Genomic DNA, 27,597 nt, shown 5'->3' with positions numbered 1-27,597 from the left:
AGAAATGCCTTATCTATTCTAGTCCTTGCTAGTAAGGAATCTTTTTAGAATGTTAAGAATTCTATGACCTACAAGGGAATTCTAGATTTTTTTTAAAAAACAAGATTGTATTGTTTTTTAACGTTGTACAACTTAGCTGCCATGAGTCAACAGGCCTCCTCTCGTTGTTTACCAGGCCATCCCTCTCCCGTTCAGATGTCTAACAATGTCCAGCGTGCACTGGGTTCAACTGAGAGCTCACTTTGCTTGGCCATGAAGTCCATTTAATAGAAATATCTTTTGAATTTTTTTTTAATTTGGGCTCTTTACCCTAAGCAATTCTGTGATTTTATTATGCAATCTTGTTTTGGCAAAAAAGAAGTATTCTTTAATGAAACTTTTGTCTATCGCTTTAGTAAAATAAGCTTGTTTATTGAACCAGAATAACTTGCTATTTTATGGTAAAAGGATTCTTATTTTTAAATGAATACTGGAATTTGTAGCAAATCCATAGTGTCAAAATTGGGAAATCACTTTACTTTATATTATTTTTTTATAAGAACATGAACACTTTTTGTAAAAATCATTTGTATGGGTCAATTGTTACAATTTCTTTAAAATTACCTAATGGAAATACTTATAACAACCAGGACAAGAACCATGAAAAGCTGAAGATTTTAACATCAGTTATGTTCAACTCCACTGCGCTGAATAAAAAAATGGAAAACAAAATCAGTCACTGAACAACAGTGGCAATCTTTGAACTTCTTTAGTTAACAGACCTTACAGGCTTCCAGCTGCGTAACAGTAAGTTCCCTTCAAGAAATCAGAGCGTCACTTCACAAAACTTAATGGTGTCCCCCCTCCCTTTTGTCACGCAGGACTTCCTAGGGAGATGAATGCTACTGGAGAAAAGCACGCATTAATAGTTCCTTTCTCTTTTTCTAAATATAAGCCCAGTATCTCTGCCTCAGTTCTTTTTTCTCAGCTATAGCAACTTTCAATGGACTGCTGGGTCATGTTAAATATTTAGGATCAGTGTGCTCTGGCACTCACTTGGCTCAGTGATAGGTTTCTACATACTGTTGTTGTTATTATTATTATTAAAAAATAAAAGAATCGCTGTGATTCATGAAGCATATCTAGGTGGCTGATCTTTTCATTGAAAATCACTATTTGTATTAATGTATCCACATTTCTTTGGAACATAAATCTAATGAAAGCAACAGCATGCTGAGATACACTGTCTCCTCCCAACCAGTACCTAATGAATGTATGAATTATCTAACAGCTGGTAACCACTGTTCAAATCCATACAGTTTAAATATAGACGGGGGAAAAACCCTACTGGCAGATGTATTCTTCCAATAGAATGAAGAAAGATGAAAGACGGGAGCAAAAACTTGAGTCTATTATAAAAGTGTTTCTCACAAAAGTGTACAATTCTTAAGTTATCACAGAGACAGACTAGTACTATTACTAAATACAATATAGTTCAAAATTTATTTTTAAAGGTAATAAGCCACTCTACAAATCACAATTTTCTTCATTATTGTTTTCTTTGAAGTCATTGTCTATTCTGTTTTGGATAACATTATCTTAAGTTTTAACAGAGGATACATTAAAGTGGTAGTTTACCATGTTATTATAAAATTTTTTTGTGATTATATAATGTGCACATAAAGGTCCACAATGGTCAAAGTTGCTTTTTATTTAAGAAAACAAAAAATACAGGTTAAACTTCTTTACAAATAGCCAAGACACCTGTTTTAAGGACAGGTTCTATATTCCTAATTTCATAATCAGGAAATAACACAGTCAAGTAAGCCTTCTAATTAAAGAATAACATACATGTATTAAAATGTGCAAGTCTTAAATGTACTTCTTGATTATTGTTTTTTCTAAGCAATATAAATTGATTTTGTAAAATGTATGTGTCCGAAAAATAACCAAATGAGAAACCATATAACTAGATTATTCTTACAAAGCATTAATATGTAAATAACTTAAAAGTTTTAAGGACAGGTTTTGGGTTTTTTTGAGGCCTACAGGAGCCAACTCAACTTAATGTCATGGTAATACTTTAAATGTGAGTTTGGCTTTTAAAATAATTTTATTTCTAAATGAATACTTTAATAGACAGTACTACTTGTATTTCAGTTTCTGGCTTTGATCCATATTATTAATAAAAATAAGTGTCCTTTCCATCAATACAGTACCTTAAAATTTATAAAGCCTTTTCACATAAAATATATTATTTAATCTTTATAACCCTATGAGGTGGGCAGCATTATTATTAAGCGAAAGAAATGAGACTAGATAGGGTATCTTTTTCCAAATCTCCACTCTTTTTATCACACCATAATACTTGCTTAAAATAAAAAGTTAAACATTTAACTGATATAAAATTCCTATTTTTAAAATTTGTCCTTTTTGGTCATGTCTGTGTTTTAGGGGAAACAGTTTGCCTTTGATTTTTAGTAATACACTTTTATTCCAGACAAGTGTAACAAAGGCAAAATAAAAAATGCATCTTCTTATAAGATATTAAAGATTAGAAAGCACTAAAGGCATTTGAGGAAAAAAGTATGACAATATAAATTTGTTTATTAATGTACTACATTTTTATTAAATTGTTAAATTATTACTCCTTTGTCTCTGTAGGAACTGACGGCATTTTACAGGTTTTCTTGCCTTCTGAAGTTGTGTTTAACACGCCCCCCCTTCGCGCACACACTGCCCACCACCAGCCCCCCTGGACCACAGCCAGCCTGCGGCACAGTCCGCGGGCAGCTCTGAGCGGGACAAAGCCGACCTCGCAGGTGCGGAGGCCACACCGTAGGACAGAGGTGGGCTGGGCGGGGCAGTTGCCAAGTTTTCTGGAAGATCAAACACACACCCCGCGCACAGTGCCCACAATTTTTGCCATTGTCTGTCCTTTGCTCTGCTTAAGCTGCTGTCAGTTTGGAAAAAACAAACAAAACCAAAACGTGTAGTGGTGGGTGAGAGCAGTGAAGGCAGAAATTATTTTTGCAACGTATTTATTCTGACTCACCAGGGAGGCCCTACTTCAAGTGACAGAACTGCTGCTTCTCCAAAGTGACTTTAGAAACAGAGGGGGAGATCCAGAATTAACCGACAATCTTAAAAGGAGGCTGAAGTATGTGCACTAAATCGGAAATAAGATCGTAATATAGACGGGGGAAAAACACAGGGGAAAAAGCCAAAAATGGCCATTGACCTGTGGGACAAAGGCCAGCTTACGGCCTCTCTCTCCCCCTTCCCTGGAAGTTTCCGTCCTCGGGTCCAGCCACGCTCCTTGTGCGAGCCGACCTTCCACACCCCCACTCTATTTCCAGAAACCCAATCTATTGTGCTTTCCCATGGCTGTTGATTTTGTCATGTTCCTGATGTAATGGAGATTCCCGGTCTTTTCGTGTGGAATCTGCACGTCGCTTTACCTGCATCCGACGTGCTCAGACAGGGACAGGCCAAGCGACGGCTGTGCTTGCAGTGTGGCTGAGGAAGCAGCCTGCAGAGGAGTCTGGAGGAGGGAAGACAGAGCCAGAGGAGAGCGGGCTCTGCACAAAGGAGACACAGTACGTGTACAAAGAAAGGCTTCGACCGTGCTGGACGCTGAAGAGAGGTCAGGGAAGGTGAAGAGGGACGAAAAGCAGCTGGAGATTCGTAAAGTCACCGGTGGTTTTGGAGCAGGTCTCGACTGGGGGTGACTTTTTGCCTCCCAGGCATACTTGGCAAATCTGGAGATATCTGTAGTTGTCACAACCTGAGGGTTCTACTGGCATTTCATGGGTGGGGGTCAGCAATGCTATTAAACATCCTGTGCAATGCACAAGACACACACTCCCCCCAAAATGAAAGAACTACCCAGGTTAAAACACCAACCGCGCCCACGTGGAGAAACACCCTGCATCTTACAGGAGCTAAAGCCCAGGAAACCGAGGACCCGTGGGCAGGCAGGCCATCAACCCTGCAGGGCTAACGGCGGCTGTTCTTGCAGAACCGTCTCTCTTGCAGAGAAAAGCAGAGGGATGGGATGGAGAACATTAGGAGCAGGCAGGGCATAGAAAAAAATATCGCTTGTTTGTTTCCCTCGGGGATGGAAAAGGTGGCAGTGTTGGAACTGACAGTGACGAAGGGATGGAGAACACACCGGGGGAAACAAGAAGCAGCCGGGGGAAGTTCAGGTTAAGGGAAGGGACAGGCCGCAATCGGCAAGACCGGTAGAGAAGCGAGCTTGCTTTGGAGAAGGCAGGGACACGTATCTCTAAGCTCAGAGGCGATGAAGGGCTGGTGGGTAAAACAGGAATGTTTTCAGAGTGGCAAGGACGAGACAGCCTGAGGAGCGCGTTTAACATTCGCATTCAGGGCCTGGGTTAGGCAGCTGGTCTCTGACCCCCCTCCCTGCGACAGGGGGAATGGAGTATGCTTCCTGCGCAGTAAAAAGGCAGGCGGCCCACTGTAATCTCCTTGTAAACATGCTAATGACAGACCTCCTAGCAAACAAACTATCAAGCTCAACCTTTTTTACTAGTAGCAGAGTTTATATATGGATCGCTTTTAATGGAAGGTGTCTAATTATCTAGGTCTGCTTATGAAAAATAAAGCTGGAATGTAAAGATTTATGGGCTACGGCTCCTTGAAAAACATCCATGCATGCTGCATAACTGAGTATAAAATGGAGATGTTTCATATGGTCTAAAGGTCTAAAATGTCCAGTTATAAGATAAATAAGTTCTGGGTAAGTAATATACATCATGATGACTATAGCTGAAAAAAATGGAGATATTTTTTATCGAGGTGGCTCCTTCTGTACAGGAGGTAATTGTACATGTCCAACAATCAAAGCCTCATCTAGCAATGTCGGCCAGAGCTCATCAAATGCAGGAAGAAAAGGCCTGGGTTGCTGGGAAGGTACTCCAGGCCTCTCCCTACTTCACCTGTGCCTCTTGGCACCTGATGAAAGCTCTGATTCATGGCAGTCTCTCTTAACAAAAAATTATTTGTGTTTCTCACTGACACAAACACTAAGTATTGGGTAGTGTTGAAGACAACTAGCTGATTTTTGTAACAAATAGCAAATGTATACAATAAAAAACCTGAGAGAGAGAACTAAAAATATCAGTATTTAGATTGGATGTAACAAGCTAAGCACAACAGAAGATATAAACAAAGGAGGCATTTCCAAGCAAACCTTTAACACCAGCATGAAATGATCACTGAATAGAATTATAAAAGAGGTAAAGTGACAGCTACTCTAACTTAGAAATGATTAACTTAAAAACATCATCACATTGGAAAAGTGTGAAATGTATATGCATGATTCATTTCTAAGTCATACCTTTTTATCCTGGCACTGCAAATATGATGTCTTGTGATACAATTATAAATGTTTGTCTCAGTTTTAAAATTATTTCAAAAACAACATTAATATGTTAAAACATTTATATTTTCTACAAACTGACTATAATGCTTAATATTATATATAATTCTACTACTATATTTCTTCATCTTGGAAGTAAAAAATTATTGAATTTACTAAAAGTAATTTATTATGTTGTATTTAAATCTCAGATAAACTCTAAGAATAAATTTTGCTTTATTGTCTAACTGGAATAATGTAAAAACTTCAAAACCCAATGACTGTTCCCTCAGCAAAGGTAGTTATTTTACTCAAGGTCAATTCTGCAGCTGTTCAAATGGTCAGAGATTTTTCATGAATCCTGAATCAATAAATATTTTCTCTCATGCTCTGAAAGCTGAGCCAGCCTGCAGGGTTACCTAAATAAGGCATAAAACAGATTTATCTCACAGAAAACTGAGATAACTTGATGAAGTTAAAAATAAAATTGTCATTTTTGCATTTTAACCCCAAGAATAAAAGGTAAACAACCTTAATTATCCAATTTATTAATCTTAGAGGGATATAAACTTCCTCACAGGTATGCTCAATACAGAATGGTTAGAGAAAAAATATTTAATTTTCTTCTACAACTGTTCTCCTTAATTATTTCCTCGATAAATAATAATAAGTAAAAATAGGGTGCTTTTCTTAATGATGGTTTTAATATATATTGTTTAATACTGCTATTCCTTATTTTTTTCTTAATTTATCTTCACTGTTGAAAGTATTACAAATGTCCTCCCTTTCTTCCCCTCATTGATCCCCTCCACCCCACACCCTTCCACCCAGGCCTTCACCCCACTATTGTCTGTGTCTATGGATTATACATATAAATTCTTATGTTAATCTCTCCCCACCCGCCCCACCCACACCTTCCCTCTGAGATTTGTCAGTCTGTTCCTTGCTTCTATGTCTCTGGATCTATTTTGTTCATTGGCTTATTTTGCTCATTAAATTCCACACACTTGTCTTTCTCTGGCTTATTTCACTTAGCACAATACTCTCCAGGTCCCACCATGCTGTCTCAAAGGGTAAGGGATCTTTCATTTTTACAGCTACATAATATTCCATTGTGTAAATGTCTGAGCAGATGCTTGATATGATTTCAATCTTCTTGAACTTGTACAGCCTGGTTTTGTGAGAAAAGCAAGCAGTTACCTAGAAAGGAGCTCCCATAAGGCTGTCATCTGACTTCTCATGAGAAACTCTACAGGCCAGAAGGGACTGGCATGAAGTATTCAAGGTAATGCAAAACAAGGATCTGAAACCAAGACTACTCTATCCAACAAGGCTATCATTCAAAATAGATGGTGAAACAAAGAGCTTCCCAGACAAAAAAAAAAAAAGGCTAAAGGAATTTACCACCACCAAGCCAGCATTGCAAGAAATGTTAAAGGGGACTGCTGTAATAAGAAGTTGAAATAGAGAGAATGAGAAACATAGGCATAAAGAAATAAAATGGCAATAGATAAGTACCTATCAATAATAACCTTAAATATAAATGGATTAATTGTCCCAATCGAAAGGCACAGGATAGCCGAATGGATAAAAGAAAACAAGACCCAAATACATGCTGTCTATAAGAGACCCACCTCAGAACAAAGGACTCACACTGGCTGGAAAAAATAATAATAATACTGCTATTCTTACAACATGATTTTTATTCCTATGGTCTCAATGTCTGTGTCCCCAAAATTTCCTATGTTGAAATTCTAATCCCCAAAGATGATAGTTTTAGGGGGTAGAGTCTTTGGGAGGTGCTTAGGTCATGAGGGTGGAGACCTCAGGAATGGGATTAGTGCCTGTGTAAAAGAGGCTCCAGAGAGATCCTTAAGCCCCGGACACCATATAAGACACAAGGAGAAGGTGCTGGTTATGAACCAGTAATGATGCTGGCACTCTGACCTTGGACTTCCAACCTCTAGAACTGTGAGAAATAAGTTTCTGTTATTTATACACTACCCAGTCTATAATATTTTGTTATAGCTGCCTAAGGAACTAAGACACATATTCAGTTTTAAGAATGTGATTACAGAGGAAAATATTAGGTGCTATGCATATTCTCATGTGAACTGTATGAAGAGATAGGTAATAACTGTAATACTGAAACTTTATTTACTCCAACTAATATTAAGGTCATTTGAAATCAAGTGAGTTAGCTCTATAAATAAGCTAGATGTAATTTTGCACACCAAACATACTAACTGTGATAGATGCAAATAAAAATGACTCACCCCAAAAGCTTTAAAGAAAAGAATGGTATATTTTATCCAATTCTGCCCCTTGAAAAATAATATTGAATCTTCAAGTTTGTAAGAAATGAAGTTGGACCAGATAAAATATGCACAGGAGTTTTAAAATATCACCTTAAGTATACCTGACCAAGAACTTGTATATTTTAATGGGTTCTCCAATAAGTATTGCAAATTACTATTTCTTGTCGTCTTTGTATGGTAAGTCCATACTATTGTGCTGATATTCTATAAACTATTCTTTAAGTCTGATTATTCTAGGGTTAGGGGACTGGATTAAAGAAGGTGGAGGGATTAAGCAATAAAACACATTTACATAACACACAGACACAGCCGACAATGTGGTGCTAGCCAGAGGGAAAGGGGAAAGAGGTGTCGGTAGAGGTAGGCAAATGCGGGGGGTGGGGGGGGGGAGCGGGGGGTATGGAAAGAGACCTTTGCTTGGGGCGATAGGCACACGATGCAGAGTGCAGATGATGTTTTGTTGAGTTGTAACGTGAAATCTATATGATTTGGAGAACCAATGCCACCCCAGTAAATTCAATATAAAACTAAGTAAAAATAAAGTAAAATAAATTATGTTTCTACTGCACTCACGTCATAATTAATATGGCCTTCATGATCAAAAACTTAGCGTCCAAAACCAAAATTTTATCAAAAATAATTCATAAAAACATCTGTACATTTGTATAGTAGGTTAAAATGTCAAAAAATATGCATAAGCACACGACACACAATGATTGCACTAAAAGCATACATCATAACCTAATCAGCAAATTACCTTTAGTTTGCCATATTTTTTGTGTACCAGGCACTATAAGAAATGCTAATACATACAAAATTTCTTCCATTTAAAAGATGAAAGTCTAACAGGTAAAATGAGACACATTCAAATAACTAACTGGTGGTTGCCATATATGTGATATAACTGAAAAGGACATTGATAGGAAAAGTATCATTAGTAACTAGGAAAATCAATAAAGGCATTATGGATGAGGGCTATTAATCTAAAATTAAAATACTGGCTATCAATAAATGTAATTTCATGTTGAATGAGTGATACTTGTGATTTCCCTTCTTAAAGTGTATAAGGATTGAGGAGAATGATTTGTGTGGCTCCATTTCCTTAAAAATATTAAGGACCGCTTTTTCTCATTAGATATCCCTGTAGAAAGCAATGATATTTGCTTTAATTCCATTGACAATGAGTAAAACTAAAGGCTAAGTTTATTATTTTAATCCTCAGAAAGCCACTAACATTTTTACATATTTGAAAATCTCATCTAGGAGTTCAGGATTCAGAGGAGAAACTTCTTCAATCAGATTTTCTAATCACCTTTCCTTTGCTCTTAATTTTGAACATGAACAACTTTCATACCACAGAAAGGTGCATAGAGCAAACAAGGCCAGTAAAATTATTTTGCCTTGTAGATGGGAGATGTGGGTGTTTTGAAACGGATTCTTTGAAACTTAATGTTGTATGTTTTTCTTTACTGTCCCACCGACTCATGAGATACTGGGCCTCACTGGTAGAAATTAGCAAAGGGCACAAGAATTCACATGTATATTCAACAGCATCCACTGAGCATGTGAGATAAGACTCCATATAAATTAGAGATACAGAAGTTCACGTGCCCTCCTGTAATCCTTTTAACATTTGATATAAAAGGTAACAATCCCAATGAAGCCTCACCCATTCTGAATTTTAAGATGGTCAAAATGGTAAATCCATTGTATTGACAAGATCATGGCAATGTCTCCCAATATGGGACTCTAAATTCCTCAAAGGCGGTCTCCTTCATCTCTGCATCTTCAGAGTAGGTTCTCAATAACTATTTATTGAAAAAAACTGTGAATGTATTGATGAATGGATAAGTGAATAAAGGATAAGTGAATAAAGGAGAAAACAGTGAGCCCCAGAAGGAAAGTGAATGCAGAGCCAAGTCACTACTTAACACAGGGCTTAATTAGTCTTGGATTATTTAACTATCATTAGCAATATCTAAATTCTGGATTTGACATACCAAATAATTAAAATATGAAACGAGATGCTAATGATCTGCGAGTGACAACTTTTTGCTTAAATATAAATCTGGTCTGTTCCACTGCAGAAGCCCTACAGCTTCTGTTTTCACTGTGTGAGTCACAGTTTCTACACAAAGGCAGCGGGATGCCAGGCCGCCGACGAAGGAAATCGCGCCGCGTCAGAGTAAAGCCGGCCATAAAGGAAGGCGCAGCGTCGCTCAGCACCAACAGCTCAGGGTGCACTTGGTGGATGCATTTGCTGAGTCATCTAAAGATAGCACAACTTTCCAAAGCAGCTTTTTAATGTAATAAAAAATAAATACTTCCAAATATAGTAAGAGTCCCAGAAACTGAATCAAGTCGTTTTTTAGATACACATCTCGAGGCCTGTAAGTCAGGAAGAGAGCACAAGCCAAAAGATAGAATGTGTGGTTATGAATGAATCCTTCTGTGTCAAAGATGTCTTCAACTTTTTCAACCGCAGTGACCAGTGCAGTGTGAGGCAGAAAGTCAGGATCTATTATATGACTGTGGACAAAAGGGAGGGAGGAGGCAAGCAGGAAATCTCAGTTAATTAAAAGAACTGAGATACAATAAATAATCTGAGAATAGGACAGTCATCAGTGCTGACCAGGCATATCTGGGTCTACACCGTCCGGACTCCAGGGACTGTCCTTTTTGGTGCCTTCTGAGGTTAGTTTGGGCCACGTGACTGGATCCGTCAATGAGCTGCGAGAGCAGGTGAAGTGAGTCTCTCGTGGGTCAGAGCACTTATCACTGGGATGAGGGCCTCCAGAGAGCTCTTCTCGCCATGACAAAAGGCAGTATTTGCAACGGTAGCTGCTTCACAGAATGAGATACTGAAGAGAACTCCAAGCACCTTGCATGGAGCCCGAGCGGGAAATAAATCCATACTTTTAAGTCACTAAGATTCAGAGGTATTTGCTATCACATACTTAGTTATCCTTACACACTCGGGCACTTTCCTTTCTGAAATGGCAGATCCCCGGTATTGCTCATCACACATAATCTATCCGCACATTAATAATTTTTTTTTAGAGTAGGATGATCTTGTAACTATTTTGAGGTAGACTTCGCTGTGTAAAGTTGTTGGAGAAACCATAGCAAATCCTTACATTTATTCATTGATATACCACAGTCTGGAAGGAAAGTTCCTAGAAAGAAAGAGCCTATTTCTAGAAATGTTTTTTTAAAATACTGGGACCTTCCTAAGAAAAGCATCAAGAAAATTACTCATTATGGAAAAATTAAGAAAAACTTTTATTTAAAGCAGTTTGCATAAACATAGTAAATGTGAATGCTCGTAAAATTATTTCAGATATATTTTGATTTCTTGTAATAAAGTTAAGCAAAATCTGATGTTCAAAGAATTCATACATCCTATCATTTCCCTTTCAGACTGAAATATCCACAAAGTATACAAAAACACTAGAATCGTGGTCTATCTAATCAATTAGTGCAAATTTTTGATCATTCAGGAACCCTTAGCATCTTAATAAATAGAGCCATATCCTACTGGTAAAATTAAATCTCCATGAACTATAGGAAGTTCTCCAGTTCTTTCTAAGCATGAATACCTTCTTTTCTGATAAAGTTCACTTTTGAATGAGCTATCTCTCAGTAAAGACACTGGTGCCGTTCATCAGTATATCAACAAATACCACCAAATTTTAAGTCCAGAAGAAGTACTGAATTTTATTTCTTGTTTGTATCCTGTATGGAGGGTCTCAGTCTACACTTAGATCAAGCACAGTTTGTCTCAAATGTGTTCACTACATTACACATAAACAATGTATGAAAAATAAAAAATTAATTTACATCTATTACATCCCTCCAAAGCATGTATGGTTTAAAGTTACACAGCTAGGCCTGGCTGGCATGGCTCAGCGGTTGAGCATCGACCTAGGATCCAGGCGATCGGGGTTCGATTCCCGGTTAGGGCACATGCCCGGGTTGCGGGCTCGATCCGCAGTTGGGGGCGTGCAGGAGGCAGCCGATCAATGACTCTCTCATCATTGATGTTTCTCTCTCTCTCTCTCCCTCCCTCTCTCTGAAATCAATAAAGACATATTTAAAAAATAAATAAAATGTCAGACAGCCAGGGTCCAAATCTAAATCCTCTCTCTGACACTTACTATCTGTTTTTTGGGGAAGTGCTTATCTTCTTAGCTCCTTATTTTCCTATCTTGCAAACTGTGACCAACAACAGTATCCCCTGGTTCCTAGTTTTGTGAGGCCTGAAGCTGATAACACATGTGAAGCATGAAGAATAGTCCCTTGGTTCAAATTAGCCTTAAAAATATTTTTTTAAGATAACTGAACTATGGGTATAGTCTCAAGTACATATATTCACTTGAATTATTTTGGAAAAGGAATACAGAAAATGTGTGTAACTTTCCACACAAAAAGTTACAATTTCCTAAACATATAAGTCATGTTTCACATATAGCTAAATTACCTAAGAAACCCTAGCATTTCTTCCTTAAATTGCTAGGAGTTAAAGAATATATTTTTATGCATTTTACATTAACTATTAGACTGTAAATTAATTAAAGGTGAAATATTGGTTTCAAATCCAAAGGAAAACAGTAAAGTCATAAAGTAATTTTCTGGAGGTTTTGTGTGAAAATTCAAGCGTTTCAGTGTTCATTTCAGCTGTAAATCTGGTGAAAATGCACGATATTTTAACCAAGGTTCTGTCCCAACCTTTATACTTTATAAAAGCGATTTTCAACCCATGCACCACAAGAATGTTTAAAACCTGCAATACCCGACCATTCAGTCGGGGCACTGGCCTCTTTTCCCTCAGACTGCCAAATAAAACAACAGCAACAGCCAACACAATGATAGCCGTCCAGTGTGGATCAATCAAAGTTACACTTATGTTTTTGTAAGACTGGCAAAAATATATTTTTTGGTGCACTGCAGAATTTTGGCAATTAGTTCATGTGCTTCATGAGATGAAAATGGGGGGGAAAAAGAAAACGGTTGAAAACCTGCTGCTGCTTTATAGCCGTCCCCTCGCCATGGTGTAGCCCTGCCATCTAGTGGACGCTCCACATCACTGCAGGGACACGTCTGTTAAATTCATAAAAAGCCTCAAATAAAAGAACAAAATTACATGTTTGTGCTTTGACTTTTTAAATTTTATATCTTGAAAGTATATCTTAAAGGAAAAATGATTTTGTGATATTACAAGGGAAATGATTTAAATGGAATATTAAAAATGAGATATAAAGAATACATAAAAGGCCCAACTTTGGGCAGGTGTAATAAACAGTGTCCGATTCTTAAAATAAATGCCACTTTATGAAGGAACAATGGAAATTTTGTGAAAATAAATGTTTCGTAACAATTCATTAGCCATAACTTTTAATATTGCATCAATTGGAAATCTTTTTTTTTTAATATGTTTTTATGGATTTTAGAGAGGAATGGAGAGAGAGATAGAAACATTGCTGGGAATCAACATGGATTGGCTGGCTCATGCATGCCCCCTACTGGGGATCAAGACCAAAACCTGGGCATGTGCCCTGACCAGAACCAGTGACCTCCTGGTGCATGAGTAGATGCTCAACCACTGAGCAACACCAGCTGGACAGAAATCTTTCTTAACATATTCTTAAACTTAGACAAAAAACATCAATTGCCAAATTAATAACATTTTCAAAGCACAAAAGAATAGAAAGATGAAATATAATGTATTTCTATATATACACATGTGAATACACACAATCATTTTTTTTTAGTATATTAGAAACAGGGAACCCATTATCATTTGCTGTTTTGTAGTTAATGATTTGCTCAAGATTAAAATCTGGCCAAACCTGACCTGACGGCTAAAACTTCCAACTTTAAGTACAGTGGTTTTGCTATCACTCAATAGTGCTCAGGAACTTTAAGGCTTCTTCACAACATGACTGTCTGAACTACATAAGCTAACATTTTCATTTGAAACAATTATCTATCATACACAGAGATGTCATAAATCATATAGTTTTGTGCATTTTCCCCATATGTGCATGAATAGATAGGTAATTAGGTAGGTAGATCATTTGAAAGAAACACTGTTCAATATTAGGGATCAAAGACACTAGTGAAAAAAGAACACATTTGTGAGAAAGTGAATAAAGTGAACTCCAAAGGCAAGCCCACCCCAACATTTGTGAGATGAGGCCTCCTGACCCCTTGGGCTGCAGTCCACTGGTCACCTCTCCCCACTCCTGGTCCATCTCCCATTAAGAGGAAGCTTCGTGCACATGGCACTAAGACACCCCGTCCACAAGTGCAAGCCCAGACCCGCCTCCCCTACACACCCACCTCCACCCTCATCAGCAGGCTCCCACAGTTTGGACCAGGAATCTGGAATCACTGTTATCCAGAATGTGTGAAAGCTGTGGATTCTATCTTGACCCTCGGGCTCCTCACTTTGTGTTGAGGAGCAATTGTAAAAGGACAGGCAGAGTGGGGTCCACTGAAGGTCTGAGGGTGGTAGTGGCGTAAGGGTGGTTTATGAAAGGATGTATTTTATAATGGCTATAGGGTGAAGAGATGGTGGGAAATGATGGTATCGGAGTATATCCTCATAATCAGCATTTTTCTTAGCTTGTGTATCCAGGGTTTTGTTCTAGAATGGAGAACTCCCAACTTTCCATAGAAGCAAGGTAGACAGGAATTAAGGGCAGCTGTCATGTTGTGCTCCTATCTGTCATGAGAGTCTCAAGTGAAAATTTAGCATTCTTACCTGTGACATCAACTATGGAGGACAATTTTCTCTTCAAATGGAGAGTCTATTCTTCAGTCTGTTTTCATTTGGCATGCAAGAACATGCCAGATATAGATTATTATTTTATCATTGGCAGGCATACATATTTACTCACCATGCTGTTCATTTTTGAAGACGACGAACCTGCTCTTTGCTTTCTCAGACTATTAACTTCTTCTACGTTTCCATCTTTTGGTTTCAAAATCATTCTGCTACTCCCTGCAGTTCCTTCTGATGAGGACCGCAGTCGCCTCTCTATAAATCTTCCTTCACGATATGGACTGAGGCTACTGGCAAGAACTATTGAAAAAGCAAATAAAAAAATTAATAGAAATGTTTAAATGTTGTTTTTCATAAATGTTCCATTGAAAGCATATTGGAAACCCTTAGTATCATTCAAAACTTCTCTCACACAGAAAACTTTTAAAATAAATAGTAGTAGTTAGATCTGCTTAATCAAGTAATTACTTTGAAGCCCAACACTTTTGGAATCATTCAAGGCTTCTCTGTACCTCACAAAAACTGCATAAGCAAATTCTGCCCTTAGTATCTTCAAACTATATTTTATAATCTGATCATTTCTTTTTAAATTAAATTTATTGGGGTGGCACTGGTTAATAAAGTGATATGTTTCAACTGTGTAATTCTATGATACATCATCTATATGTTGCATTGTGTGCCTGCCACCAAAAGTAAAATTTGTCGTCATATATTTTTAACCCCCTTACCCTTTACTACCCCCCCACCCCTTCCCTCTGATAACCACCATACTGTGGTCTATGAGTTTTTGTTTGTTTGTTTTTCTTGTTTGTCCATTTGTTGCTTTCAGTTTTATATCCCACATACGAGTGAAATCATCTGGTTCTTGGTTTTTACTCTCTGACTTATTTCATTTAGCATGATATTCTGAAAACCCATCCATGTTGTCACAAATGGCAGTATTTCATCTTTCCTTATGTCTGAGTACTATTCCATGGTATACGTTACCGCATCTTCTTTACCTAATCATGATCACTTCTAACTACCTCCCGCACTAATATCCTTGATCAAACTCCATCAGGGCTAGCCTGGATTACCGCAATACTTCTGATTATCTCCTGCCTCTGCCTACTCCCACCTGCTTCTCCTCCAACAACTTACAATCTACTTTTTTAAAATATATTTTTATTGATTTTAGAGGAAGGGAGGAGACAGAGAGTTGGAACATCAATGATGAGATAGCTGTCATTGCCTCCTGCATGCCCTCGACGGGGGATCAAGCCTGCAACCCGGGCATGTGCCCTGACTGGGAATCAAACCACGGTCTCCTGGATCCTAGGTCGACACTCAACTGCCGAGCCACGCCCGGCCAGGTTATGATCTACTTTTGACATGGTACCCAGAATGATGCACTTAAAATGTAGGATTGATCACAATCACTCCTCTAGTCATAACGCTGATGTCCTCCCAAGGGTCAGTTAGGTCCCTCATGACAGGGCCCTACTCTCCACCTAATACTGGGGGCCGACCCATCATTAAACCTTTCACATCCCTACCTTCATCTTCCACTGCCCCTTCTACCCTTCCCTCTGCTTATGCGACACTGGACCTCGGCTCGCTCCAGGTGACAGCCTCTGTCCTGACAGCCTTGGAACTGATACGCTTCTCGCAGCTATGTGTACAGCCACCCCCTGGTCCCCGTCCGGCCTCCGCCAGTATGTCGCCATAAGTGATGCCTCGCTCGTACTTTAAAACACAAATTACGATGAACCATCAAAATTAAAATTAAGAAAGCAATCCCATTTATAATAGCATCAAAAACAATAAAATGCTTAGAAATCCTCTCAACTCCAGGCTGTGAAACCAGCGGGGACTGTCCCTGAGGGTCGCGGAGACTGCGGGAGCCCCAGCAGCTCCTCTAAAGGGCCCGGCACGGACTCACTCGGACGCTCCCTCTGAGCCCAGCGCCGGGAGCAGCCTGACAGGACCCGGGACACTCGGGGAGGAACTAACCTGCCTGAGATCCGGGCGAGAGGCGGAGGGCGGCTTCCTCCCAGGCAGAAGGGCTGGCGGAGGCCATGGCTCCTGTGGCGAGTCCTCCCCGCACAGCCGGCAGGCAGGCGCCATGTTTGAATCGCCAGCACCTGACTCTCACCTTTGGCCCCGCCCCGTGATTCCCAGAGGCCCCGCCCCTCCCCACCTGCAGCTCATCCCGGCCATTTCCAGGGGCTTTTGTGCAAGTGGCCTCTCGAGCCCCATGCTTAGAACTTTCCTAAAATCTCTCAAACAAGCAGCAGCGGGCCCCATATGTCTTGATAACGGGCCCCAGGCCTGGCACTAGCGGCAGCTGCACTGGCTCATGGCTTGGCCTCTCCTGGACACCTCCACGCCCAGCACAAGTAGCAGCCAACTATGGTTTGCTGTGTAGCTCATGCTGGGTGGCCCTGGGCAAGGCACAGGCACAGGCTGACTTTGTACCTCCCAGGAGGCCCCAGAGACAGTGCACCTGGTGCTCAGACTCGACCACGCTGGATTACAACCCTACCACAGCCACGAGTGACACACTCAAGGGGTGCACTTGGTGAACACCAAAGCTCCACTGAAGTAAATCCTGCTCCATAGGGGTGTCTCCAGCACAGCAGCTCTCTGGCTGTAGCTGCAGCTGGTCCTCACAGCTGAGTGGCCAGGGGGTCAGTTCCTCCAAGTGATGCCAACAGTGACCAAGGCTCAACTATAACAGGACAGTGCACACAGCCCACACAGGGGAGCACCTAGAAGGCCCAGCTCAGGTGACTGGGGAGGCTGAGCCACTGGACCCTAGAGGACACCTACTACACAAAGCCACTCTACAAATTCCAGGAGACATAGCAGCTCTACCTAGTACATAGAAACAAACATCTGGAAGCAGCCAAAATGTGGAGGCAAAGAAACATGTCACAAAGGAAAGAACAGAAGAAATCTCTAGAAGAGGAACTAAATGAAATAGATCCAAGCAAGCTAACAGATACAGAGTTCAGAATTTTGTTTATAAGCATGCTCAAGCATATTAGTAAGAGTATTACAAAAACAACTGAGAAAATCGATGATATAATAAAGTACCAATTTGAAATGAAAGCTACAGGAACTGAAATGAAGAACAATTTACAGGGAATCAACAGTAGAGTACAAGACACTGAGAATCAAATCAGCAATTTGGAACATGAGGAAACAAAAAACACCAAACCAAAAGAACAAAAAGAAAAAGAATCCAGTAATATAAAGATAGTATAAGGAGCCTCTGAGACAACTTCAAGAGGCCCAACATTCGTATTATTGAGGTGCCAGAAGGGGAAGAGAGCAAGAAATTGAAAACCTATTTGAAAAAATAACTACAGAAAACTTCCCCTACCTGGGGCAAGAAACCGACTTACAAGTCCAGGAAGCACAGAGAGTGCCAAACAAGAAGCACCTAAAGAGGCCCACTGCAAGACACATCATCATTAAAATGACAAAGGTTAAAGACAAAGAGAGAATCTTAAAAGCAGCAAGAGAAAAGCAATTAGTTACCTACAAGGGAGCACCCATACGACTGTCAGCTGATTTCTCAACAGAAACCTTGCAGGCCAGAAGGGAGTGGCAAGAAATATTCAAAGTGATAAAAAACATGGAACTACAACCAAGATTGCTCTACCCAGCAAAGCTTTCATTTAGAACTGAAGGTCAGATAAAGAGCTTCAAAGATAAGAAAAAGCTAAAGAAGTTCAACACCACCAAACCAGCACTACAGGAAATGTTGAAGGGTCTTCTCTAAGAAGAAGCTACTGAACAAAAGAATCTGACAAACTAAATAGATCCAGAGACATTGACACATGTAACAGACGATCATATTTCAGAGGAAAGAGGGAAAGGGGTGGAGGGTGGGAAGAGATTAACCAAAGAAGTTATATGCATATACGCATAACCCAAGGACACAGTCAATAACATGGTGAAGGCCTGGGGAGGGGGTGGGAGCAAAGTGGAGGGGGTCAATTGGGGGGGAAAATGGGACACCTGTAGTACTTTCAACAATAAAGATAAATTTAAAATAAATAAATAAATAAGTAAATAAATAAATAGATAATCCATGTTCATGGATTGGAATAATTAATATTGTTAAAATGTCTATACTATCCAAAGTGATTTAAAGATTCCATGTCATTGTTATCAAAACTACAATGGCATCTTTCACAGAAAAAGAACAACTATAAAATTTGCATGGAACCCCAAAAGACCTCAAATAGCCAAAGCAATCTTAAGAATAACAAAACTGGAGGCCTCATACTCCCTGCTTTAAAACTATATTATAAAGCTATAGTAATCAAAACAGTATGGTACTGACATAAAAACAGATACATATATCAATGGAATAGAATAGAGATCTCAAAAATAAGCCCATGCATAAACAGGCAATTAATTTTCGACAAGGAAGCCAAGAATATACAGTGGGGGAAAGGATAGCTTCTTTAATAAATGATACCGGGAAAGCTGGTTAGCAACTTGCAAAAGAATGAACCTGGACCCCTAATTTACACCATACACAAAAATCAACTCAAAGGAGATTAAAGAAAGACGTGAATGTAAGACTTAAATTGTAACACTTCGAAAATAAAACATAAGGGGTAAGATCCTTGACACTGGGCTTGGCAACCATTTTTTGGATTTAATACCAAAAGTAAAGGCAACAAAAGCAAAAATAAAAAGTTAAAAAATGGGACTACTTTAAACTAAAAAGCTTCTGCTCAGCTAAACAAAGAATCAACAACATTAAAAAGGATCCTATGAAATGGGAGAAAATATTTTCAAATCACACATCCTATAAGCAGTTAATATCCAAAATATACAAGGAATGCATACAACTCAGTAACAAAGCAAAAACAAAAACAAAACAACTGCCCCCTCCCAAATAACCCAATTTAAAAATGGACAAAGGACCTAAGAGACATTTTTTCCAAAGAAGACATACAAATAATCAACAGTTACATTAAAAAGTGGTCAACATCACTAATCACCAGGGCAAAACAAATCAAAACCACAATGAGATATTAACCTTATATTTATTAGAACAGCTATTATTAAAAGCCAAAAGATAACAAGTGTTGTCAAAAATGTGGAGAAAAGGGAACTCTTGTACACTGTTGCTTGGAATGTAAACTGGTAAAGCCACTGTGAAAAACAGTATGGAGTTTCTTGGAGAAACTAAAAATAGAACTATCATATGATCCAGCAATCCCACTTGTGGGTGTATGCAAAGGAAAGGAAATCATTATCTCACAGAGATAGCTGTACTACCACGTTTATAGCAGTATTCTCACAATAGCCGAGGTAAGGAGTGATGTATTTCCTTCTTTATACTTTCCGATGTTCTTTGAATTTTTAAATGTTTTTTAAAAGAAAAATATTAAGGATAATTTATGCACAACTTTATTGGGTCAGATTATTTTATTTTATTTTTTTTTTTTATTTTATTTTATAATTACAAACATGCAGCATAAACAAAATGGACAGAAAACAACAAAACGGAGGCAGATAAATAAAAGTGATCTTGTATCAAATGTGAAAAACACTAAGCTATACAATTATATTGCTGAACAATTAATTTGTGCATTTGAGAGTTTAAAATTGCCATAATCATGAAGGGACTAGTGAGATAAATCATATAACCTTATGATTTTTGACACTGTAAGATATAACTTGACTTACAAATCTTATTTTATATTTTAGTATTATTCTTAACGTTTTGGAAAAAGCCAGGGTCGTGACATGTATTGCAGCCTAGCCATTAAGAGCCTGAGCTTTGGATTGAGAGAGTTGTAATCTGGCTGTGCTGCGTATTAGTGGTATGGCCCCTTGGTCTCAGTTTTCACAATTGTTAACTGGAGAATATACTAGTGCTTACCTCATGGGGTTTGTATCCCAAACAATTACATACAACTTCGTAACTTTGGACACATTACGTAACCTACCTGTGCTCCCAATGCCTTGCCTGTATGTGCTACGACAATAAGAGTGATTTCAGTCATTTGAGGGTTAACTGAATTAATGTAGCCAAAGAGCACAGACAGGAAATGGGACATAAAAATCATTCAATGGCCCTGGCCGGGGTTCGTAGGTGGTTAGAGTGTCCGCCTGCACAACAAAGGGTCTGGGGTTGATTCCTGGTCAAGGGCAGGTACTTGGGTTGGGGTTTGCTCCACACCCCAAGTCGGGACACCTGCAGGAGGCAAGCGGTCCATGTGTCTCTCACATCGATGTTTCTCTCTCTCTCCCCACCTTCTCCTCTCTCTGAAAAAGCAATGGAAAAAATATTCTCAGGTAGGAATTAACCAAAAGAATTTTTTTTAAAGACTCAGTGTTGGGAGAACTAATAGTAGTAGTATTACTGATAGTAGTAATAGTGGAATATATCCATTTCATTAACTCAGAAATACCAATACTCTACCGTAAACTCTAAAAAAGACAGTCCTTGTTTTAGATAAATCCTCATTGAAATTAAAATTAGTTTCCTTCCACTTTCTTCTGAGGGTCAGATTCTGGATAACACAACTAAGAAAAATGAGTAATACTGCTGAATTACATTCTCAGCAAAATGTAAGTTGAAGGTCAGGTAGTGAAAATATTTCAAATTATAAGCAGGAAAGAATATTAGCATAAAAAAATAAGGGAAATGTGGTTTCAATTAATGAGACGGAGTAAGAAAATTGAATAATTATAACAAAAATTATCATTTATATTTATGTATACAAAGAAAATCAGTATACCTTTGGCAGGATTTGCATCATATCCATATGTTTTGTTAAAAATATGACGATCACCAGAAGAAGGTATTATCCTTGAATCAGACACGGGATGGATCCCTTTAACACGTTCGGCTATCGCTTTATGCTGCTCATAAAATCCAAGTCTCCTTGGGGAGCTCGCTGCCAACAGTGGATCCCCGTTTTGCAATACCCTATGCTCTTCCCCGTGAGCATCTGCCGGCAAGGGAGTCTCTGAGTGACTCCCATTAACAGCAGGGAGCTCGGCGATTTGCAGTAACACCTCCTTCTGATTAGCAGCAGGGGTTTCTGGTAAGGAATTCGACTCAGCGCTACATCGACCTTCTAACCTATGTTTCCCAGGAGACACGACGGCCCCGGGAACAGTCCCCACGCGGTCTACTGTTGCCTTCGTAACAGCAGCAGGACTGGAAGAGACCTGAGAGGTAGAATCATTGTGGCCAAAGTTGTCACAGTGGGATGCCATGCTTCCACTTTTAGAAAATACATCTGCCTCGGACACGGAATCCTCGGTCAAGGCTAAGAACTCGGAAGGCGTCTGGGCCGTGGTGAGATCAGCAGAAAGCAGCGGGGACTGCAGGAAGCTGCCTGCCCGGTCTGTCCCATCCCCGGAGCAAGGCGGGGAAGCCCTGGCGGGCACAGGTTCCCTCTCTTGGGGCTGGGCGATTTCCAAAGAGAAGTCGGACTGCTGCACCAGCGAGACGGACTGGCTCTGGGGCACCGGCTTGGAAAACTTGGAGTGCGACGAGAAGGACTTGGTGAGCAGCTTCTTTGTGGACTGCTTCACGGAGCGGCGGGTCTGCTCCTCTGTGAACCCGGAATCGTCCCCCTCGCTTTTGCCAGAACTTAGGCAGTTGATGAAGACGTTCTTGTTGGTGGAGTGCTCCTTCTCCCTTTCAAAATCCTCCGTCAAAGATCTTGTTATCTTCTTATTTCTTGAACTACTGAAACCAACGGAATGCCTTCCCCTGGTTTTCACATGTTCCTCCAAACCCAGTTTTTGCAGGCCGCCGTGGCCCGGCTGAGCACCGTTTGAAATACTAAGGTTCTGGTTGGCGGGGTCTTGCTTGGGCTCGCCCCCCTTCCTGTGGTGGAAGCTGATGGACGGGGTGCGGAAGATGCTCCTGCGTTTCCCTGTGCTCCCTGAGCTCGAGTTAGTGCTGGACGGGGAGGAACTGTGGACGCCGACCGTATTGCTGGAGGAGGGGGAGGAGGGAAGAGAGTCATGTCTTCTGCTGATACTTCTTCTGAATATCGGCAACCGGGAGACCAGGGTAGATCGTCTTGATCCAGAGTCCCCCATCGGGACCCCAAAGCTTGTACTGTGGTAGCCAACTTAGCAGCCTGGGAAAGTTAAGGCAGAAAGAAAAAGTCAATAGGATGCAATTATAAATAAGACATTTTTAAATAAACCGTTGTTCTTCAAGACACTGAATACAATTAAGTTCATATTAAAACAAAAATAATAAAATTCTGATACTTAGGGATTTTATTTAAAAAAATTACAAGTAGCAAATTCATGTAATATTTTGCATAGTGATAGATTAATTAACGGTGCAATAATTACAGGATTACCCAGAATATTTAAAGTCTATCCAAGAGTGCTGGGTTGGAAGAAACAAGATCATTATTCAAGACCCGGCCTTACTACTCACACTGGTTCCAAAATTTTTTTTAAATATGCTTTTATTGATTTCAGAGAGAGGAAAGAAGAGGGAGAGAGAGAAACATCAATGATGAGAGAGTTATTGATCAGCTGCCTCCTGCATGCTCCCTGCTGGGGATCTAGCCTGAAACCCAGGCATGAGCCCTGACCCGGAATCAAACCGTGATCTCTTGGATCATAGGTCGATGCTCAACCACTGAGCCACGCTGGCCAGGCTGGTTCCATAATTTGATAAGTTGTTTAATCTTAACTTTTCATGTCCATTTGTTTAGATGTAGTAGGCATGTGGCAGCCATGATCATTGCCCTCTGGGCAAAATGCCCCACTACTGGCTCTGTTAGCCAGCACCAGATAGACCACAGGATGCAATAAGTTATTAACCTGAGCTTAACAGAATCACAGGCCAGCCTAAGGTATGACCTGATCCTAGAAACTCCACTCAAAGGAAAAACATCTAGAATGCATTCTTCTACTTCAAGCTTGATTTCAGAGGTTTAGAGATAATAAGGCCACTGGCAGAGGCAACTAAACCACAAAAGAATATAGTGTAGATTTTTAAGCAAGATAAAGTTATGAAGAAACCACAACTATGAGTTGAAGTCAAAGTTTGACTGAAAACTAATTCAACTGGTAATGTTGAGACAAATAGGAATAGAGACTGAGAGGAGCAGAAACACAGAAAATTTCTGAACCGTATTAATATCAGGGTACTGATGACAGAGAAAGATGACGGACGAGGGGAACGTGGCAGCTATAGTTCATCAACTCGGACGTACCAAGTGGGTTTATGGTCTATGTCTTAATGCTTCTGAATGTAGAAGGAGGTAATATCACGGGACATTCCACAGCAGAAAGGTAACTTGCCTAATGCCACACAGCTGACCGGCAGTGGAGCCGGAGCACAAGCTGAGCCTTAGGCAGCCGCAGGGTCAGCGCGTAACCTGCGCGGTGTGCGCAGCTTTCGCCAGCGCGAAGAGCCAGCAACTTGTGCAGCTCACGGCCCGCGCGCGCTTCCCTCAGGGATTCCTAGCTCTATGGTCAGTCTTGCTATTCTGGTGACTGCTGTTTTTCACTGCTTTTCACGTGTCATGATTTGGTTCCTGTTTTGATTTGCTTTGTTTCTAAATTTCACTTAATACCTTAATTATAATGTACACACCCCCTCTGTCCACCTGATGGAGGCTCTGTTTCATTTTGTTGCTTTTTTTGCAATAACAAATACTACATAAAATCGCAAGCCCTCCGCTTTATCATCTTTACTGATATGAGACTGAGAAAGAAAAATACTTACATGCTCTTAAAGAATAGGTGATCAAAATGGAAAATATTTTCTCTTTCAGATATGCATTCATATATAGTTAATATTTTGTTCCAAATAATATAAATTGTAACAGTTTTGCATTATATGATTTTTTGGATGATTTTTAATTGCACACACTGAATTTGAATTTAAATCAAACTATGTATGAACCACTTCCAATATATTTAAGTATTCTTCTAAGGCTTTGGGTGAAGAAAGCTTAAAATATAAACAAAAATATACTAGCTCTTGAAGTCTTTCACAAATTAAAAATATTTCATTTTCCTCCCAGCTTAAATTTTTCAAAGTGGATACAAAATATAATACAATTGTTTTCATGATTTCGCTCTTAATAATGCTTTAATTAACTTCATTCTCAGCTGTGATTTTTCATTTACATGCAAGATTTATTTCCATCCAATGCCCAGTTAAGATTTTGCTCTAATTGGAGCATTATCAACTGTAATGATTTGCAGCTGGTGGTGAACCTATGGTCTTCAATGCATTAATGCCAAGATATTTATCATTTTTATTGACATAGTATCAGAATTTATGTATACTGAAATATTTCTTGACCCTTTTTTAGTATTTCTTGTAATTGTATCAGCATTTAAAAACAAAAGAGTGACTCAGTTCCATATCTCTTTAGTAAGTATTCAAAGAATATAATGAATAAAAAATTTGGGGGAAAAATTATAATAATTACTTCTCTTCCTAAGTACTTAATGACAGTGATCAGGCTTGCATTGGGTACAAATAATACATTTAGGTTACTAATGTATTTTTCAAATTTTCTTTAAGTAAAACATCATAGAGATACTAGGAGATTATTTGCACATTGAATGGATGACATCAAGTGAACATAAAATCTACTAAAAATAAAAATCCTTTAGATTTTACTCTGTCTACTGATAGTCTTTTAAATGAAGTTCTTTATTTCCTACTAAGGGCTTTCCAACTAAACAAGAGACAGATAAAACATGTATAGTGTGAAATAATCCATATTTTTTAGAGAGACTCTAGAAGATCTGGATGCTATCTACATTTCCAGACTCATCATTCCCCTCCTCACATTTCATTCTCTAACTGCACTAATTATTCTTTCCATTTTCCGTCTACTTTTACAGTCTGGGCATTTACAGATGTGGGCCCACCTGCTTGGGATGCCCTTCCTTGAACTGGATGTGGCAATATTCCTATTTCTGTAACACCATCCCTCCCAGGATGCCATCCCTGGCCCCCCTTCTCACTGTCTTCCACTTTAGATGCAATACTCCCTCATGAATCGTAAAGTATTACTTTATATAGTAAACACCTGTTTATTTATGACTTTACTATTTTACCTTAAGTTTCTTAGTAGCAAAGCCCATCTCTGCTTTGCTTTGAGACGCACAATGCCTAATATAATGCAAATTAATATCAATAAAATAAATGGATTTCAGAAAATTAAGTTTTAACTTGAATACATCAGTATTTCAAAAATAAACATATTTGTTTCAGTACCATAAATAAATGCTATAATTTGAGGTTATGCTGAATTATAACTTTTAGTGACTCATAAGTTAATTTAACATATTTCAAACTGTAATATTATTCAATAATCTAAAATCCGCTAACATGAAAATAGAATGATGAATAAGTTTAATAAAACAGGATATCATCACACTAACTTCAATTATTAATGAAAGACCATTACATGTTAATTTTATTTTTATTATAACTTTATTATAATTAGGACAATTACCATTAATTCCTTTGTAAACCTTGTATGCATTTTCATGTATTTTTTATAAATTTCCAAAACAGATAAAATAAACATTTTCTCAATTCTCCTCTAATGTTTTTTGGTTCAGAAGTCATAGTCAATTCAAACATAACAAGTCCTAAAAATATATGGGTTGGATTAGACCTTCCAATTGTTCAGGGGGCTTTACAACCACAAATATATTCTTCAAAACAGCACATTCATTATATAAGAAGGTTTTTTTTCAATTATACCTTTTAAGCTATATAAATAAGCAAAAAATACTGACTTGTTGGCAATATCACTACACAGATGCATACTGACCCTATCAGAAGTACTGTGCAACGGTGTGATCTCAACTGAAGAAATAGTATCCTTTGTGCTTTAGCACCAGGATTTAACAAAAAAACTCCCAGAAAGTACTTTATTCAGTAATATTTTAGCAAAGACTATCATTACCCATAACAGAGTTCAACATCATAGGGCAGATCTATTTCGAATAAAATGAGAGGGCAATTTCTTGTTTGGCATGGTTGAGGAAGATATGGATTCTAGTTAAAGGGGTTATATGAGTTGCTAATATGTTACCTATTTAAAATTAGAGTAAAATTAAAATGCATTAAAGAAGTAGGGAATACTGAAAGAAAAAAGACTTCCATGATTCCAAAGGCATTATCCAAAGGCATAAAACAACCCTGTAGGGTTTCACAGCCATCAATTTGGAAACTGATTTCCATATATACAAACAGGTATGTCTTTCTGTGCAGGTAAAAGAAGCAAAACAAACCTCCCTTCACCTTTTCCTTTCCCAACATTTTTCAAATATTTCCCTAGAATTCTGACAACTCTCATATCTTTTCACTATAACCTGAAGGGGATAGAGTCAGCCAATGTCCATTTCTGAGATAGTCCTAAGTATCCTTTCTTTGTCTCTCTCCCAAAACTTGATGGCATTTTATGAAAAAAGCAAAACTAAACAAAACATACCTTGGACACACACATGCAATTAACAAAAAGAAAAAAAATGGTTTCAAATCCAAGCTCCGCCACACTAGTATCATGAACTAGTAGCATGAACTAGAACATAAATAACAATTATTTTATAGTAATTTATTTTATGGATGAGAAGGTGCCATGTAGAAACCTAACACTCTGCCTGGTATAGAGTACATTTTCAGTTTCTTCCTTTTTGATGAAATGCATTCAAACAGGAGGGGCATGGCGGTGCAGCAAATACACAGAGTGATTATGGAAATGAGCTACTTTTCAAATCTGTCCCAAATGCTCTAATTTTAAAAAAAATCACCTAAAAATGTTGGGAGGAGATATATAAATTGAGATCAATATCCTAACCCCTTACAATGAATGAACTTCTCCAAAGTATACATTTTTATTGGAATTTAAAAACAATGACCAATATTTGAAATATTTGTGAGAAATACTGCATGAGAAAAATCTTGTCCCAGTTCTACTCTTTCTCAGAAAAGATTTCAGAAAATAAGCCCCATAAAGCCTAAATGAGCATGAAGAAAAGGAAACCTATGATATATGATAAAATGGAAGAAAGGAAACTCACAGAAACCAAATAGTCTCTAACAGTAAGAAAGTGGTGGCAGAAAATAAATCATACGTAAATATATCAAAGGG

General features: G+C 38.7%; 1 protein-coding gene across 4 annotated transcripts in view; it reads right to left on the bottom strand.

Annotated features, from left to right (window-relative positions):
* The window catches only part of CCSER1 (coiled-coil serine rich protein 1), a 1,053,860-nt gene that overhangs the window by 907,343 nt on the left and 118,920 nt on the right, over positions 1-27,597 (bottom strand). For all 4 annotated transcript variants that reach the window (XM_081140171.1, XM_081140174.1, XM_081140172.1 and 1 more), the window contains exons 2-3: positions 21,223-22,584; positions 14,583-14,767 (exon numbers count right to left, since the gene is read on the bottom strand). In XM_081140171.1, the coding sequence (XP_080996297.1) occupies positions 14,583-14,767; positions 21,223-22,543 (1,506 nt within the window). In that variant the 5' untranslated portion in view covers positions 22,544-22,584. The remainder of the gene's footprint in view (positions 1-14,582; positions 14,768-21,222; positions 22,585-27,597) is intronic.

The sequence above is a fragment of the Miniopterus schreibersii genome, assembly GCF_964146895.1.
Source record: "Miniopterus schreibersii genome assembly, chromosome: 1".
In the NCBI taxonomy this organism is placed as follows: domain Eukaryota; kingdom Metazoa; phylum Chordata; class Mammalia; order Chiroptera; family Miniopteridae; genus Miniopterus; species Miniopterus schreibersii.
Note: the sequence above shows the minus strand (reverse complement) of the source record. Positions and strands in the feature narration are given on the sequence as shown.